This window comes from Acomys minous, assembly GCF_964271855.1.
Source record: "Acomys minous genome assembly, chromosome: 6".
Lineage (NCBI taxonomy): Eukaryota > Metazoa > Chordata > Mammalia > Rodentia > Muridae > Acomys > Acomys minous.
In genome coordinates, this window is record NC_140487.1 from 94336007 (window position 1) to 94352531 (window position 16525).

Consider the following 16525-nt stretch of genomic DNA (forward strand, 5'->3'; position numbering starts at 1 on the left):
TGGATGCAGGTGTCTTCAGTGTTTACTGTTTTGTGTCTTGGTTCCTGACCTGGGTGGGGTTTGCTGGGGAAGGGTGGATTGTTAGAGTATGAACTGAGGACTTTCTGTCTGATTTATTTTTCTCTTTAGAAAACTACTTGTCATCTTTTTTATTCCAAACTGACCAGTAAGTTGTATTCCCTGTTCGTGGCTACTGATGTGTTGCTGTCCAGCCAAGGGCCCCTACACTGTCTCAGTCCAATGGGTTGGCAAAAAAAAAAAAGAAGCCACTCCCATTTCTGTATCATGATTGCCCTTTTTTAGCAAGTATGTGAACTCAGTGCTTTTTCTATGAATAAACCATGGATCACAGAAGATTTTTCTAAAAGCAGAAATTGTGTTCTCTCAGTAAATGCGGCCTGTCTCTCCTCAGATGGGACAGGGAGCTGGTTGGGCCTACATAGAGATGTACAGTAATGGACAGAGGGAGACTGCTTGCCCCACACCGGTCTCCACAGCGCTAAAGCACAGCAAAACCTTGTCCTAGGAAACAGTCATATCATAGTGTCGCATGATAAGCAGGATCCCAAGGTTCTGAGGAAGGCAGTGGGTGTGCTCAGAAAACAATGCCCAATGACAGTAAGTGCCAGGGCCCGTTTGGCTTCAGAGACCTTTCTGCCTTGGTGCAGGACTAAGCCTAAGGCGCCAGGCCTAAGCAACTGAGCTCTGTGGCTTTCTACCCTTCTACCCTGTGATATCAAAGCGAACATCTCCTTAGCTCCTGTTTACCCAGGCCCCATCTTCCCCTCCTGAACCCCAAAATTCTTTAGCCTCTTCTGTGCCCCTTTTGATCTATCTTTTGCTTCCATCAGAGACACAAAGCTCTGTTTTAGGGACCCTGACTCTTGGTCTATAACTACCTGGAAAGCTGTACCTAGTATCACGTCACTCTTGGGCTCGGATGGCTGGAAGCATAAGTGTAGCGTGAGCCTGGTGTTAGTGGTCACTGATTGGTACCCGAGTCCTGAGACTTGTGGAAGAAGATGTGGAGGAGGCTTAAGAAAGGGAACAAAGGAGCCGAGTCTGGTGTACGCGCCTTTAATCCCAGCTCTTGAGAGGCAGAGGTAGGTGGATCTCTGTGCATCTGAGGCCCTGGGGGGCGGGGGGTTGGTAGGGGTGGGAACTAAGTTCAGAAGGAGCTAAAGGGTAAGGACATAAACCTTTACAAACAAAGGAACATGCTAGACTCCAACTCTGGAAGTTTTATTCTCCTGGAAACAATCCGTGTTGGTGGCACTCGAGTAGAAAGGCATACACTTAATTCTGTCGAAGCAGACGTGAATGTTTGTGTACAGCATCCACAAAGGCTCCTACACGTTCTGGGTCCATGTCAGGGTAAAGCCCGTGCCCTAGGTTGGCAATGTAGCGCTGTGGCCCAAAGTCATCCAACATCTGCTGCACCAGTCGACCAATCTCTTCCTAGAGGACCAAAAGGGCACAGTCCATAGGAGAGGCCAGCAAGGCCTCGCTACACAGAATAGTGACACACACCTAGGCTTCTACACAGTGTTACTGTTCATTAATGTAACAAAAACATCAGATGCCTCAGATGCACCACACATTAGGAGAGTAGAAGTGAGGAGCCTGTGAGTTGGCCCAGCGGGGAGGGTGGTTGCTACGCAACCCTGACGCCTTCCGTTCAGTCACTGGGACCATATAAAGGCAGAAGATAACTGACTCCACAAAGTTGTCCCCTAACCTGCACGCATGCACCGTGGCACACGGCCCCCCTAACCTGCACGTATGCACCGTGGCACACGGCCCCCCCCAATAATACATACATCTTGCGGGAAGAGTACAAATGAGAGATGGGGGTGGTGGAGTGTATCCGTAATCTTAGCACTTCAGGAGGTGGAGCCAGGAGAATGAGTTCAAGACCAACCACAGCTACACAAGTGAGGCCAATATGGGCTACAATGAGATTCTGTCTCAAAAGGTGGGGGAGAGAATTTAGCTCAGTGGTAGAAAGCTTGCCTAGCGAGCACAAGGCTCTGGGTTGTGTCCTCGGCTACAAGGCAGTGACAGTGGGGAGGACAAAGGAACAGCCATAAAAATAAAATTCAAATTTTGAAAAAAATTCCTGCTTTCAGCCAGGCGATGATGGTAAATGTAGGGAGGCAGAGAGTCAGGCGGATCTCTGAGTTCGAGGCCAGCCTGGTCTACAGAGTGAGTTCTAGACACAGTGAGTTCCAAACACAGAGAAACCCTGTCTCAAAAAACGTAAACAAGTCCTGCTTTCTCAGGGTTTACATTGTGTGTATAGAATAGAGGGGGGGGAGTAAAATCATACACACGTGATCACCCAACCACTGCACAGTGCGCAGAGGAAACCTTGAACACACGTGGACCCAGTCATTACCTCAGATGCATACAAGGCGCAGGGATCCAGGTTCCCCTGCAGAGTCACCGTCTGCCCCACACACTCCCTGAAAGCAGAGCCATTGCCACATTCTCGTCACTGTGTATTTGGGGACTTTACCCCCTCCACCTCAGCCTCTCCTTCCCACTCCTCCGTCACTTACCGCGCTTTCTTTGGAGCCACTTTCCAGTCAAGCCCAACTACCTCATAGCCAGCCTGGGCCAGCTCCTCCAGGGCAAAATGTCCATCCTTAGCAAAGATGATCTGGAGAAAAAGCAGACACCTGACACTAAGCCTTGCACACCCAGCAGCCTTTCTTGGCTGTGCTTCTACTGCCCTCCAGTGGTGACTTCAGTCCATGCAGAACTTAGGCCCCAAAGTGCATGTGTTAAAACTGTCCCAGTCCTCACCATGGGCACTGGAGCCAGACCTGCCTTCTGCAAGCCAGCCTTCACTCGCTTGGCCACATCACGGATGTAGGGCAGGGCAAACTTGCCAAAGAGCTCTGAGCCAAGATGTCCTGCATGGGACTCAAAGAGCTGCAGTGCCTGTAGACAGGTGATAAGAAAAATGAATGTGAAGGATCTCAGGCCCGCATACCCGGGTCTTGACTCTCTCAGCGTGACTGTGACTTTAACCCCTGACATTCCCTGAGGCTAGGAGCTCAAGTCCAGTCAGCACGTTTTGCCTTAAAAGAAAAACAAAACAAACCAGGCAGTGGTGACTCACACCTTTAATCCCAGAACTCTGGAAGCAGAAGCAGGCAGATCTCTTGAGGTCCAGCCAGGGCTACACAAGGAAATAGGAAGGAAGGAAAGAAGAAAACAGTTCCATTGTGGTGCACAGGACTTTAAGCCTAGCACTTGGGAGGCAGAAGCAGGTGGAACAAAAAACCAAGTTTCCCTTTTCCAGATCCTAGCAGCAGCTTCAATCTCCAAATACTCAGACCTCTGAGCCCTGTTGAGGGTTCCAGAAGGGCTTAGAATCTAAATGGTTCTCAACCTGCGGGTCCCAACCGTTTGAGATCAGCCAGCCCTTTCACCAGGGCCACATCCCAGGTACCCTGCATATCAGATATTTATGTTACGGTTCACAACAGCAAAATTACAGTTGTAAAATAACAACAAAATAACGTCATGGATGGGGTCACCCCACCATGAGGGCCTGTATTAAAAGGTCACAGCATTAGGAAGCTGAGAAGCACTCAGATAATGCAACTGGGTCTCTGGAGGAAAAGTAAACTGCTTCCTGCCGTTTAGGAAGCCACTGCTTTGGGTCCTGACAGACCAAGCTGCAGCGGATGTGTCCCTTAAGCCTCACCTGAGCACCAGCAGCCACTTGTCCTATTAGATATGGCACCAGAGCATCAGTGAGTATGCCAAGCAGCTTGTGACTGGCCTGTGGCTTTTGGTAGAGCCATCGCTTGGCCTGAGCCATGGTGCTCGAACTGCCGCCTTCAACCATGTACGTCATCAGGGTCCACTGCGGAAGAATACGGATGTCACGGCGTCGAATCCCTTGTCCGTCCCAGAACCTCCCAGACCGACCTTTTCATGCTCCAGGCCACATCCCTGTGCCAAATTACCGGAGCGCCACCAAAGCCGATTAGCGGCACACGGCCAGCCAGCCGTTGTCGGGTAAGGGTGATGGCTTGGAACACATAGCTCAGCTCTGAAGCCACTTCTGCTGGGTCCCGTAGACGTTCTAGGTCCTGCTCTTCTCTTAATGGCTCTGGGAAGCTGGGTCCTTTGCCAGGTACCATGGTCACCTCCATGCCCAGTGCCTTAAAGGGGATAAAATGTCTGGGTTCACAACCTGGGTCTCAGAGGGAAGGGTTCTGCAATCCCTGACAAGGAAAGAAAAGAATAACCACCCGCCCTCCCCCAGCGAACACCTAGTGTTTCCCTCTACACAGTTATGTGTGTTTACCGAGAAACCTGACAGGACAGAGGATTCGGCCCCGCCCCCTTCCTTTTTTTTTTTTTTTTTAAAGCCCACACTCCAGGACCAGGATTGAGTACCTGGGGTACCACAAGGATGTCAGAGAAGATGATAGCAGCATCCAGAGGGAACCTTCGCAGTGGCTGTAGAAAATAGCAAATGGTTAGTAAGGCAACACACTGAGGACAGAAATTCTGCCCTCACTTGGGGAGCCCTCACCTGCAGAGTCAGCTCGCAGCAAACCTCGGGAGAGCGACAGGTGCTGAAGAAGTCCTGGGCAGCCCTGGTTTGCCTAAACTCTGCAGGAGGAGAAGCAGGACAGGACTCGGCCATGAGTTATCCCAAAGTGACCATCCGCCCCTGAAGAACTTCACCTTCTAGAGTTTCAGGTTCTACCTAGACCACAGTGTGGCCCCTGACCTGGCAAGTATCGGCCTGCCTGTCGCATGCACCAAACGGGAGTGTAGTCTGTTTCCTTTCCCCAAGCTGCTCGCAGAAACGTGTCATTCTTCAGCTCCGGAAAGTTCTGGAGTCTGGCGATCAGGTGGAGGGTAGAGGTAGGAGTAAATGTCATTATGCTAGACTGGGGTTTGGGGAAGGCGCGGGAGGGATCTGGGATCAGTCAGGCTGCTATCTGCTGCCTCCAGGCCCGCTTGCAAACCACAGCTCCCCACCCATTCCGCCTCCTATCAGGTGGCGCACAAGCCTCCAGGAGGGGGGCCCCCCCACTAGGGCCTCTTTCCTACACGTTTTCCCACTTTCCCAAACTCAAAAGAAATTGGAGGGACTAGGGGAATGGGATGAAAATCCAGTAGGAAGAGTTTGGGCGAGGGGGGAAGGAGTTAATTTCGGGAACCGGGCCGCCAGCTTCTGAAGCTGGGTGATCCCCAAAGTGAGAGAGAAAGGGTCAGAGTTGACGGCCCCAGGTCCTAGTTAGAAGTTCTGAGTCACCCCGAAAGAAAGTCTTGGAACGCAGCCCCGCAAGGTAGTCTCTGGGAATGGAGACTGGGAGGAGGGGGCAGGGTACCGGGAAGGTTCCGTTCCAGGGTTGGAAGAGTTGGAATCTCAGAGAATTGGGTTCGTACTTTGGAGATCTCCAGAAAATAAAAGAGTTTAAGGAAATAGCCCCGAATTGGAAGACTCGGATCAGAAAGCAACGCAGCTACAGCGCTGGCAGCGGAAAACTCACCCTGACCCATTCGCCTCCATGGTAAACAGTAATCGAGCGGTCACCGCTTTAATCTGAATCTCCGCCCCCACGGCCCAGGCACCGCCCCTTCCTGGAGAGACTCTTGGGCGTCGCCATATTGAGAGCCACGTGACCAACCCAGTGACAGCTCTGGGGCTGCCCTTCCTGCTGCCCGTAGGACCCCAACAAACTTTCACCGTAAAGTCCACTGTTGCGACGCAGTAACAAATGGCTCAATTTTTTTATTTTATTTTTATTTTTATTTTTTTAAGTTTTTATTTTCCCTCCTCATTGTGGTCTGAAATCCTGAAGTCTTGGCCTAAGGCTCGCTCTCACTCCCATTCGTGAGTCTAAGAATGTTGTCTGGCAAACAAATGATGCAAAAGGCTGTATGAAAACCTGAAGATTTTATGCTCTGCGTTTACATTACCCACTAATTTGTAGGAATGCTAGAGTGCTGAGCAAGACAGGGAAACCAGAAATCGGTAATCACGTTTAAGTGGGTAACGATTACTGGTCTCCTGGAATTAGAAGCAACAAATAGCATCTATCCAGAATGCTTGAGCATTCCTGTCAGCTGCTGGGGAAGGGGGTCATTCTACGATCTCTTAGGATAGATAGCGTAACAAATTTTAAAAGATTGATCAGGCTGGGGTTGGTGGGGCATGCCTTCACTCCCAGCACTCTGGAGATAGAAACGGGAGAATCTCTGATTTCAAGGCCAGCCTGGTCTAGAGAGTGAGTTTCAGGAAAGCCAGGGCTACACAGAGAAACCCCGTCTCTTAAAACAAAACAACGACCAAAAAAACAAAAACAAAAAAACCAAACCTCCAATTGTAATATTCGTTGGGGACGGGGACACAAAAACAGGAAGCCAAGGCATCAGAAAAATTGTAGTTATCCAAAGTAGATCGAATAGGGGCTTGAACAAGGGTAGTAGCACTAGCTTGGATAAAGCCAGCGAAGAGGATCAGCTTGGGCTACATAATGAATCCCTATCCCAGGAGTCTAATTTTGAGTCTGGTTTAATTCGCTATAAGGACGGGGGTGGGATGGGGGTGGGGGGGTTGTCACAAAGTAGGGACTATCCGGAGTGTCAGAGTACACCTGACAATACGGTGGCACGGGGTGTGCATTTAATCCAAAACATACGGCAAAGTCGGGTGGAAGGTGGGGCAGGGCGTGGTGGGAAGCTCAGTTTGCAGTGCCCGGGCTGCTGTTGGGCAGGGTCTCAGCTCGGCGGCTGCACCATGGCTGGCCCGGGCCCCGGCGCGGCGCTTGAGTCCCCGCGGCAGCTCCTGGGCCGCGTACGCTTCCTGGCCGAGGCGGCGCGGAGCCTCCGGGCCGGGCAGCCGCTCCCCGTGGCGCTGGCTTTCGTGCCGCGAGAGATGCTCTACAAGCTCTACAAGGACCCATCGGGACCGTCGCGCGTGCTGCTGCCGGTGTGGGAGGCAGAAGGCCTGGGGCTGCGTGTGGGTGCGGCGGGCCCGACCCCGGGCACAGGCTCGGGACCCCTACGAGCCGCCCGTGACAGCATCGAGCTCCGGCGAGGAGCCTGCGTGCGCACTACCGGCGAGGAGCTGTGCAACGGCCACGGGCTCTGGGTGAAGTTGACCAAGGTGCGCCCCGGCTCTCCAGGACCCCACAAAAGTCCCCCTGGATCCAGCCAAAGGCTTGGTTGTCCCGCCCCCTTCCCCTCACCTCCCCCCCCCCCATCCTATAGTGAGCTAGCATTGCTTTCGGTGCTCTTTGCCCTGGGCTGGGCAGGGCGAACAGTTGAACGGTTCCCGGATGCCTGTCCCCTGAAGGCTGTCCCCATCTGGCACATCCCTGCAGGAGCAGCTGTCCGAACACCTGAGTGACTGCGGCCTTGACGAAGGCTGGCTCCTAGTGTGTCGCCCGGCGGAGGGCGGGGCCCGCCTTGTACCTATTGACACTCCCGACCACCTGCAGCGGCAGCAGCAGCTCTTCGGCGTGAACTACCGGCCGGTGCTCAGGTCCTGGAACGAAAACAAAAAACAAAAAACAAAAAACTCGATTTGGTGTCTGGCGAGCTCAGGGAGTTTAGAAACAACCACCAAAACTAAAGCCTCGGGTTGGTTGAGAGATTGGGATGGATGTGGGGTAAGAACAGGCCGAAATGAGACCTGAAGAGGGAACAGATCTCGGAGGGGCCGTCTGTCCTGTTGCCCGTGCCTTCCTCCTCATTTACCCTGCTCTATGCCCACAGATGGGAGCAGGTGGTGGACCTGACGTACTCACATCGCCTGGGGGCCAGGCCTCGGCCAGCGGAGGCCTACACGGAAGCTGTACAAAGGCTCCTGTGAGTTTCCCGCTGGAATGGGGTGGGAGAGGAAGGGGGGGGCCTGAACCCAACCTAACTAGGGGGTTGGCTTGCCTAGCTATGTGCCCCCTACATGGACATATGAGTGCGACGAAGACCTGATCCACTTCTTATATGACCACCTGGGCAAGGAAGACGAGAACCTGGGGAGCGTGAAACAGTATGTGGAGAGCATAGACGTTTCCTCCTACACGGTGGGTACCGAGACTTCTCCTCCTCCTCCTCTTCCTCCTCCTCCTCCTCCTCCTGCAGCTAGATACAGTCGCTTCCCTCAGTGCTTGGTTCAGAACTCCCATCACCAAACCGGTGCCAATCCAGCGTCCCTACAGGCCGTACTTAGTCCCACTCCCCTTGGGAACCCTTTAAGGACCCCAGACGCTCTTCCTACCCGCCACCTACCCCAACTCTACTGTTTCTCCCGTTTCCTGAGCCAAAACACATGCCCGGTGCCCGGTGTGACTCCACCTCTCCGCCCCCCCTACCTCAGGAGGAATTCAATGTGTCCTGCCTGACAGATAGCAACGCAGACACCTACTGGGAGAGTGATGGGTCCCAGTGCCAACACTGGGTACGGCTCACTATGAAGAAAGGCACGATCGTCAAGTGAGTAGGCTCTGCGCAGGACAGGGTGGGTGAGCCTCGTGCTGCTTGCGTCCCTGGAGACTCACTCAGACCCCCCCCACACACACTCTGAGCCCTCAGGAAGCTGCTCCTCACAGTGGATACCACGGACGACAACTTCATGCCGAAGCGGGTGGTGGTCTACGGGGGCGAAGGGGACAACCTGAAGAAGCTGAGTGACGTGAACATTGACGAGTGAGCAGGCTGGCCTTGAGGAGGGTGGGGGGAGTGGGGCCAGCCTCAGCTTGGATGGGATCCCGGGAGTCCCTGAAGCTCCGAGTCAGCAAGCGCCTGAACCGCTTTCTACCTGTCTCCTAGGACCCTGATTGGGGATGTCTGTGTCTTAGAGGACATGACAGTCCACCTCCCAATCATCGAGATCCGAATCGTGGAGTGTCGAGGTGGGCCTCCCGGGATGGACGGGGGAAGGGACCAGACTTGGGGTTAGGGTGAAGCTATGGGAGCAGAGATAGGTATATAGTGCTGGGTATAAGCCAGCCTTAAACCCAGAGAGGAAGGATCTGGGTTGGGAGCCACAGTATCCCAGCAGTGGAGAGGCGTGTGTGTGTGTGTGTGTGTGTGTGTGTGTGTGTGTGTGTCATGTGATAGAATCTCTGACCCCTCCGTGAGAAAATGCCAACCATTAGGAGCCATTCCCAGGTCTGAGGACCTAGGAAACAGCAGTCACAGTAAATGCCCACACTGACTCCATCCTCAGATGATGGGATTGATGTTCGCCTTCGAGGGGTCAAGATCAAGTCATCTAGACAGCGGGAGCTAGGGTTGAATGCCGACCTGTTCCAGCCGGTCAGTCTGGTGCGATATCCACGCCTGGAAGGCACTGACCCGGAAGTACTGTACCGCAGAGCTGTCCTTCTGCAGAGGTAGCTGTAGTCGTGGCCCTCCAGGCCGGTCCTCCCCCTCCCTAAGCCTCAGGAATCTGCATAGGTGTCTGCTTCCAGGGCCAGAGCATCTCCTGAGCCTTGCTTCTGTCCCTGTGGGTTAGAGGCTGAGGTCTTACATCCATGCCAAACGCTTTTTGATTTGGTTTGGTTTGATTTTCCCCAGACAGGGTTTCTCTGTGTACCCTTGGCTGTCCTGGACTGACTTTGTAGACCAGGCTGGCCTCGAACTCAGAGAGATCCGCCTGCCTCTGCCTCCTGAGTGCTGGGATTAAAGGCTTGCGCCACCACTGCCTGGCATTCATACCAAACTCTATCTTCACTCACTTCCATAGATTCATCAAAATCCTGGACAGTGTCCTGCACCACCTGGTACCTGCATGGGACCACACGCTGGGCACCTTCAGTGAGATTAAGGTGAGTCTGGGCCCTGCAGAACCTGTCTGGGCATTGGGCTCCTCCTTCCCGTTCTTCTAGTTCTCACTCAGTAGCAGCAGAACATTCCAGAAACCCCCCTAGGGCTAGACCCTTGCTGGTTCTGGAAACCAAGAAGAAAGCCAGACACAAGTGATGGAAAGTTAGTGTTTGAGGGGCTAGCTCCCAGACAGGCGTGTGAATATGCAATAGGAGGGGAAGAAAAACAACAGCATGGACGGGCAGCTATGAGAAAGGCTCACGGTGGGTGCTGCGGCAGCCCCACATGACTTAGGAAGACAAGAGAGTGAATGTGACGTGGGTGAGGCTGCAGAGGGCTGCCAGGAAGCATGGCCTCTTCTCAAGGGCCTGTGTAGAAAGCTTGTAAAGTAACGATAGATTTGCATAATTGGTTTGGTTTTGGTGTTTTGTTTTTAAATATTTATTTATTATATATTCAGTATTCTGCCCATATGTGTTCCTGCCTGCCACAAGAAGGCACCAGATCTCATTACAGATGGTCTTAAGCCAGCATGTGGTTGCTGGGAATTGAACTCAGGACCTTTGGAAGAGCAGACAGTGCTCTAAACTTCTGAGCCATCTCTCCAGCCCAGTTTTGGTATCTTTGAGACAGGGTTTCTCTGTGTAGCCCTGGCTGTCCTGGAACTTACTCTGTAAACCAGGTTGGCCTCCAACTCAGAGATCCCCCTGCCTCGGCCTCCAAGTGCTGGAAGTAAAGGCCTGCACCACCACGCCATTGTTGCTTTTAAAACTTTGCCTTTAGCTGGGCGTGGTGGTGCACGCCTTTAATCCCAGCACAGAGGCAGCCAGATTTCTGAGGCCAGCCTGGTCTACAGAGTGAGTTCTAGGACAGCTAAGGCTACACAGAGAAATCCTGTCTCCAAAACCAAACCAAACCAAACCAAAAAAAAGTTCCCTTCCTAGTTTAAGGAAAGAACTAGAGGCAAGGACAACTGGACAAAGCTTGGCCTGGAATGGCAGGGTGGGTCTAGGCATAGAGGAAGCCCCCTGGGCAGAAGCTGACCGCACTGACCCTGCCCTGGCCACCTTCCCTCGCCAGCAAGTGAAACAGTTCCTACTGCTGTCACGCCAGCGGCCCAGCCTGGTGGCACAGTGCCTGCGTGACTCGGAGAGCAGCAAGCCCAGCTTCATGCCGCGGCTGTACATCAACCGCCGCCTTGCCATGGAGCACCGCGCCTGCCCTTCTCGGGACCCTGCCTGCAAGAATGCAGTCTTCACCCAGGTCTGCGCCACCTGGACTGACTGGGGGCTTGCCGCAAGGGGGGCTTGGGCAAGAATAGGGACAGCTAGTCAGCATTTACCACAGGCGTTCCTACAGCTCCCACTCACTCCCATTTCCTCTCACCCGCCTCCCCCAGGTTTATGAAGGCCTCAAGCCTTCTGACAAGTATGAAAAGCCCTTGGACTACAGGTATGGCCTGAGGGGAAGGGACTTGCCCAAGGCGTATCCGTCCACACACCGCACCTGGCAGCTCTCACTGTTACCGCTCTGTAGTCCCTTTTCCCGGCTGGTTAATGTGCCTGAGCCCAGTCCTGGCATAGCAGAGACCCATCATCCCTACTTGCAGGTGGCCCATGCGCTATGACCAGTGGTGGGAATGTAAATTCATTGCAGAAGGCATCATTGACCAAGGTGAGGCCGTGACGGGTCCTAATTGTTGTCCTATTAGAGTGTTAGAGCCTTCGGGGACTCTGGTGTGCCCAGCTGAGAGCATTTGTCATTTCAGGCGGAGGTTTTCGTGACAGCCTGGCAGATATGTCAGAAGAGCTGTGCCCCAGCTCAGCCGACACCCCCGTGCCTCTCCCCTTCTTTGTGCGCACGGCGAACCAGGTGATCATCTTCCGACCCACCACCCGAGTTCTGCTGCCTCCACAAACCTGGAAAACCTGATAGAGCTAGAGGGGGCAATGGAGGGGCTGAGTTACCTGAGGCAACCTCTGACAGGGAGAGGAGCACACTGTGTGCGTTAGGAAGGATGGGGGGGCGGGGCCGGGGAGTAGACTTCCGGTGAAGTCCTTGCGGTACTCAAGGTAGGAAAATAGGGTCTACTCCATGTCCTGCTGAGCGCCGTGTCTCTGGGACAGGGCAACGGCACTGGCGAGGCCCGGGACATGTACGTGCCTAATCCCTCTTGCCGAGACTTTGCCAAGTATGAGTGGATCGGACAGCTGATGGGGGCTGCCCTCCGGGGTAAGGAGTTCCTGGTGAGTAACCCAGTCGTCACTCAGCTGAGCCCAGGCCCCCCCTCCAAAGAAGGGCCAGCAAACCCGGAGGGTTCAGTAAGAAGGCGGCTGTGTCTGTCACACAGGTCCTGGCCCTGCCTGGCTTCGTGTGGAAGCAGCTCTCTGGTGAGGAGGTGAGCTGGAACAAAGATTTCCCAGCCGTGGACTCGGTGCTGGTGAGTAGGGCCCAGAACCCCGTGTCTGCTGCGCAGACCCACTGTCCCCCAACACATGCGTCCCCTCTCTAGTTATCTTTGCTCTGGTTACTCGTGAAGTTCTTACCTCCAGCTCCCATGTTTCCATAGCCTGGGGCCACATACGCATCTGCCTCAAGTGAGCCTTGGGCTCTGCAGCCGCTTCACCTTACCCCTAGTCCCCTGCCCTGGCGCTCCAGCTCAGAGCTGCTTTGGGTTTTGCCTTAAAAGCAAAAGCAAAAACACAACAGGCCGGTGTGGTGGTGCACACCTTTAGAACTGTCAAGGCGTCACCTTGGGAGGCAGAGGCAGAGGTAGAGGCAGGCAGATCTCCTTCAGTCTGGCCAGCAAGTCCAGGATAGCCAGGGCTACACAGAGAAACCCTGTCTCACAACAAAAACAAAAACACCCAAACCATTTGTGTTTGGGGGGGGTGTGTATGAGAGAGGAAGAAGGAGAGGGCTCGGATAGGTGCAGCACCCTGGTGCACATGGAGGGGTCAGAGGTCAGCTTTTGGGAATTGATTTTCCCCGTGTTGATCCTGGGGGTTGAACTCGGCATCAAACTGGGTGGCAAGTGCTTTTATGCACTGAAACATCTTGCCAGCCCTGTTTTCGCTTTTTGCAGTAGAGGACACAGAGCCGAGGATGGCCGAGGGTGGCCTTGACCTCCTGGTCTTCCTGCTCCACCTCCTAAGTGCTAGGATTACAGGCACATGCAGCCGTGCTTGGGTCACCGTCTCATCGCTATCCTTAGGGTTCAGGCCACCTTTCCTTCTATTCCAACCAAGTGTTGTAAAAGCTAGTGCCCATCTTGTTTCCATGCTACCAGAGTCATTTATTTCAATCATCTGATGACTTTGCTCTGGGCTCAGGACAGTGCAAACCCTCTCATGACTCCTGTATCTCCGCCATTTGACTCAGGCTCCAGCAAAAAAAACTCAGGCCTTTTGATTCTTCAGCTTTGTCCAAGATGTCCTCTCTCCCGACTTCCCTTGTGGCTAAGCCGGGTTCCGTTTCCTGCAGGGGGCTTCCCCTAAGCCCCGGGGCTGGTGCGGGAGCATCTCGATGCCTTCACCGCCCTTTCCTGTGCACCGCTGACATCCCTGCCTCCCCCACCTCAGGTGAAGCTCCTGGAGGTGATGGAGGGGATGGACAGAGAGACGTTTGAGTTCAAGTTTGGGAAGGAGCTAACATTCACCACCGTGCTGAGCGACCAGCAGGTCGTGGAGCTGGTCCCTGGGGGCACGGGCATCGTGGTGGGCTATGAGGACCGCGCTCGCTTCATCCAGCTGGTGCAGAAGGCACGCCTGGAGGAAAGCAAGGAGCAGGTAGTGAGGCAGAAGCTTCGGGCCCTCCCAAACCCCACTGGCAGGCAGCCAACCCCAGCCCTGATGCTGGCCCCCATTGTGCCCCTCATTCCTGTGGGTCAGTGAGTCGAGAGATGGCCCCAGTGAACCCTGAAAGCGGCGCCCTCTTTCCCAGCCGGGCCTTTCCCTCCTCCCCAGGTAGCAGCTATGCAGGCAGGGCTGCTGAAGGTGGTACCACAGGCTGTGCTGGACCTGCTGACCTGGCAAGAGTTGGAAAAGAAGGTGTGTGGGGACCCGGAGGTCACTGTGGATGCTCTGCGCAAGCTCAGTGAGTTCTCGGTGACAGGGCGGGAGGCTTCAAAGGGGCGGGACTTACGGACCATCAGAATGAGGCCTAAGAAGGAATTCTTGCCTTGGCCCCTCCAGCTCGGTTTGAGGACTTTGAACCATCTGACACACGAGTGCAGTACTTTTGGGAGGCTCTGAACAATTTCACCAACGGTCAGTAGAGGGCAGAGTGCTGCTTGCATTGCCGTGGGACGTGGCCTGTGGCCTGAAGAGGCAGGTTAGAGGTAACAGAACCTCCTTGACCATCAGTGCAAGTGTCAATTTTCTTCCCCTCCACCCAGAGGACCGGAGCCGTTTCCTGCGCTTTGTCACTGGCCGCAGCCGCCTCCCAGCTCGGATCTACATCTACCCAGACAAACTGGGGTGAGCATGAGTACAGAGAAGGGCTTGAGGTGCCTTCCGCACACACCCGCCCCTCTAGAGCGTCCTAATCTTTTGTCCTTCAAAACCCCCAGCTATGAGACCACAGACGCCCTGCCCGAGTCTTCCACCTGCTCCAGCACACTCTTCCTCCCGCACTATGCCAGGTGAGCTCTCCTCAGTGTGGGAGGGTAGCTGGCAGTGATGTGCCCCCCAGGGGAGCAGAGCGGCCTGATTAGCTCCCTCCCTCCCTCCCCTCAGTGCCAAGGTGTGCGAGGAGAAGCTCCGCTATGCCGCCTACAACTGCGTGGCCATCGATACTGACATGAGCCCCTGGGAGGAGTAAGGCTGTGCCTAAGTTCGTCCTGCTGCCCTCACCAGGCAAGCCCAGCTTGGGTCTCGATGGAGGTGATGGGTTCAGAAAATCTGAGCACAATGGGCGCTGTGCCTGTATACGGCTGCAGTGGCAGCCATGAGTGCACACTGAGAGTCCAGCCCCCACAGACCCACAAGCCCTGCCCGTGCTGGCGCTTGCTTCCCCAGGCATTTACCCTCTATGAGAGGGAATCTTCCAGAAGCCCAGCACAAGCTGCCAGCTCTGAGCTACTTGAAGGGGCATCTAGCGCCCCAACCCATGACTGACTGTCTCTTGGTTCCCTCCATTTTCCCTCTTTTTTCTAGCGTCAGCCATGGCTCAAAATGTTTAAAAATTGGTAGGATGGTACTTTAAGCAAGGAGCCAAGGACAGATAGAGAGCGGTTCTCTTCCTGGGTCATGTATCCCCAAGAATGAAGGCCATTTGGGTACCCCATCCCTTGCATACTGGTCTCCCTTCCACAGCAGAGGTGTGTGCGCTCTGCCCTTCCTTGGCTCAGTGTGTACGCTCACTAACACTCAGCCTCTGTCAGCAGCCAAAACTACTCTCTTCTGTGTCATATCCTGCCCAACTCCATGTCTGCTCTTTCACCCCCAAGGTTTTCCAGTTGAAGATCCTTCTGTCCTCGCTGAAATTTCAGTAATTTCCCTGTTACCATACTCTAAGGCCCATTAACTAAACTTGCTCTGAGGGCTGTGCGCACCCCTCCAGCCCTCACTCATGGGCCTCTATGACATGGGGAAATTGAATAAATGAATGAATTTGTTGCTTTAGAACGTGGTTTTTGGGATCCCTACTAAACTCACAGTGCTCCTAAAGCATCGTGTGTCCTGAGGCTGCCACCTGCTGGTCGCAGGGGGATATGTGCCTGATGGGCGTGCAGGGGCTTCACAGTGAGCTGAGGGCAGAAGGCTGGCATCTTTTGAGATGATTATGGCGCTGTAGACCTTGGAAGGCCACTTCCAGACACAAGCGAGCAGAAGGCTGGCACATGGAGGGTAAAGCTGGGGTGGTGATGAGCCCGCCAGATTCTGACAGACCACCTGGGAGCACCTATCTGCCCCCAGGTGCCACACGACGGGTACAGAGACTCCTAGCCTCCTCCCACCCCAAGTACTTGCACGCTCAAGCACAGTCCAGTGGGCAGTTGTCATGGTACCCTGGTTCAGTGTGCAACAGTTGGCTGCCTATCAGAGCAGACCGTGCCATAAACTCTTCCCTAACGCGTCCTCTAGAGCTCACACTGCAACTAAGAAAACCTTTTTACTGCCCTCTTCACATAGCTGTGTGTGTGCCCAGACCTCTCTCTCCCAAACTCTGAAGCTCACACCCACTGAGTCTCCAGGGGCCCCACAGGAGACATGAACACCCTCCCTCCCACGGATCTGAAGCCGCCGGAACCCCAGCAGCTGCACATCCACTACACTCTGCTCCTGTCAGCCAGCTCCCCTAGCCCTGCTGCTGGAAGGGGACCATCCTCACTTCTGTCAGGGAAGGTCCTTCCCTGCAGGTGCCGTGGGCTAGTTTGTCTCTGTGCCCGGATGGATAGGTGCCCTTAGCGTCTTTCAGACCATATTCTGTAGCCTGCTTTCTATTTACTTATGCAATCCTTTATAAATGAAGCAGCGGGGCTGGAGGGATGGCTCAGTGGTTAAGGGCACTGACGGCTCTTTCAGAGGTCCTGAGTTCAATTCCCGGCAACCACATGGTGGCTCACAACCATCTATAATGAGATCTGTGATGGCCTCTTCTGGTGGTCAGGCACACATGCAGGCAGAACATTGTATATACATAACAAATCAATCAAAAAGAAGAAAAAAGAAAAAGAAATGGAGCACAGGGTACATGTGTCAGGCACCAGGTG

At 54.1% G+C, this 16525-nt stretch overlaps 2 protein-coding genes across 2 annotated transcripts; one reads left to right on the plus strand and one right to left on the minus strand.

The window, feature by feature from the left end:
- Nucleotides 1-1221: 1221 nt before the first annotated feature.
- UROD (uroporphyrinogen decarboxylase) lies at nucleotides 1222-5678 on the minus strand. The gene is made up of 10 exons (XM_084786631.1): nucleotides 5529-5678; nucleotides 4760-4872; nucleotides 4559-4638; nucleotides 4420-4482; nucleotides 3984-4181; nucleotides 3719-3880; nucleotides 2809-2946; nucleotides 2562-2662; nucleotides 2399-2465; nucleotides 1222-1458 (listed from the first exon to the last, which is right to left on the minus strand). Exons 1-10 carry the CDS (start codon nucleotides 5546-5548, stop codon nucleotides 1297-1299), a joined length of 1104 nt encoding a protein of 367 aa, XP_084642757.1. The 5' UTR covers nucleotides 5549-5678; the 3' UTR covers nucleotides 1222-1296.
- Nucleotides 5679-6701: 1023 nt separating this feature from the next.
- On the plus strand, nucleotides 6702-15437 carry HECTD3 (HECT domain E3 ubiquitin protein ligase 3). Its single transcript, XM_084786547.1, has 21 exons — nucleotides 6702-7147; nucleotides 7365-7525; nucleotides 7759-7851; nucleotides 7931-8066; nucleotides 8360-8475; nucleotides 8575-8688; nucleotides 8812-8894; nucleotides 9212-9377; nucleotides 9731-9812; nucleotides 10891-11073; nucleotides 11210-11262; nucleotides 11420-11484; nucleotides 11579-11682; nucleotides 11937-12056; nucleotides 12161-12250; nucleotides 13392-13598; nucleotides 13776-13905; nucleotides 14004-14078; nucleotides 14207-14288; nucleotides 14381-14452; nucleotides 14547-15437. The coding sequence occupies exons 1-21, from the start codon at nucleotides 6779-6781 to the stop codon at nucleotides 14629-14631; spliced, it is 2586 nt and encodes an 861-aa protein (XP_084642673.1). The 5' UTR covers nucleotides 6702-6778; the 3' UTR covers nucleotides 14632-15437.
- The last annotated feature ends 1088 nt before the right edge of the window (nucleotides 15438-16525 follow it).

Coding starts and splice junctions, on each gene's coding strand:
- UROD (XM_084786631.1), bottom strand. CDS start 5,548: ATGGAGGCGAATGGGTCAGG. Junction 4,639..4,759: donor GGCAGGCCGATACTTGCCAG/GTCAGGGGCCAC, acceptor CTCCTCCTGCAG/AGTTTAGGCAAACCAGGGCT. Junction 2,466..2,561: donor GTGGCTCCAAAGAAAGCGCG/GTAAGTGACGGA, acceptor CTCTGCTTTCAG/GGAGTGTGTGGGGCAGACGG.
- HECTD3 (XM_084786547.1), top strand. CDS start 6,779: ATGGCTGGCCCGGGCCCCGGCGCGGCGCTTGAGTCCCCGCGGCAGCTC. Junction 11,683..11,936: donor TTGTGCGCACGGCGAACCAG/GTGATCATCTTC, acceptor TCTCTGGGACAG/GGCAACGGCACTGGCGAGGC. Junction 14,289..14,380: donor ATCTACCCAGACAAACTGGG/GTGAGCATGAGT, acceptor CAAAACCCCCAG/CTATGAGACCACAGACGCCC.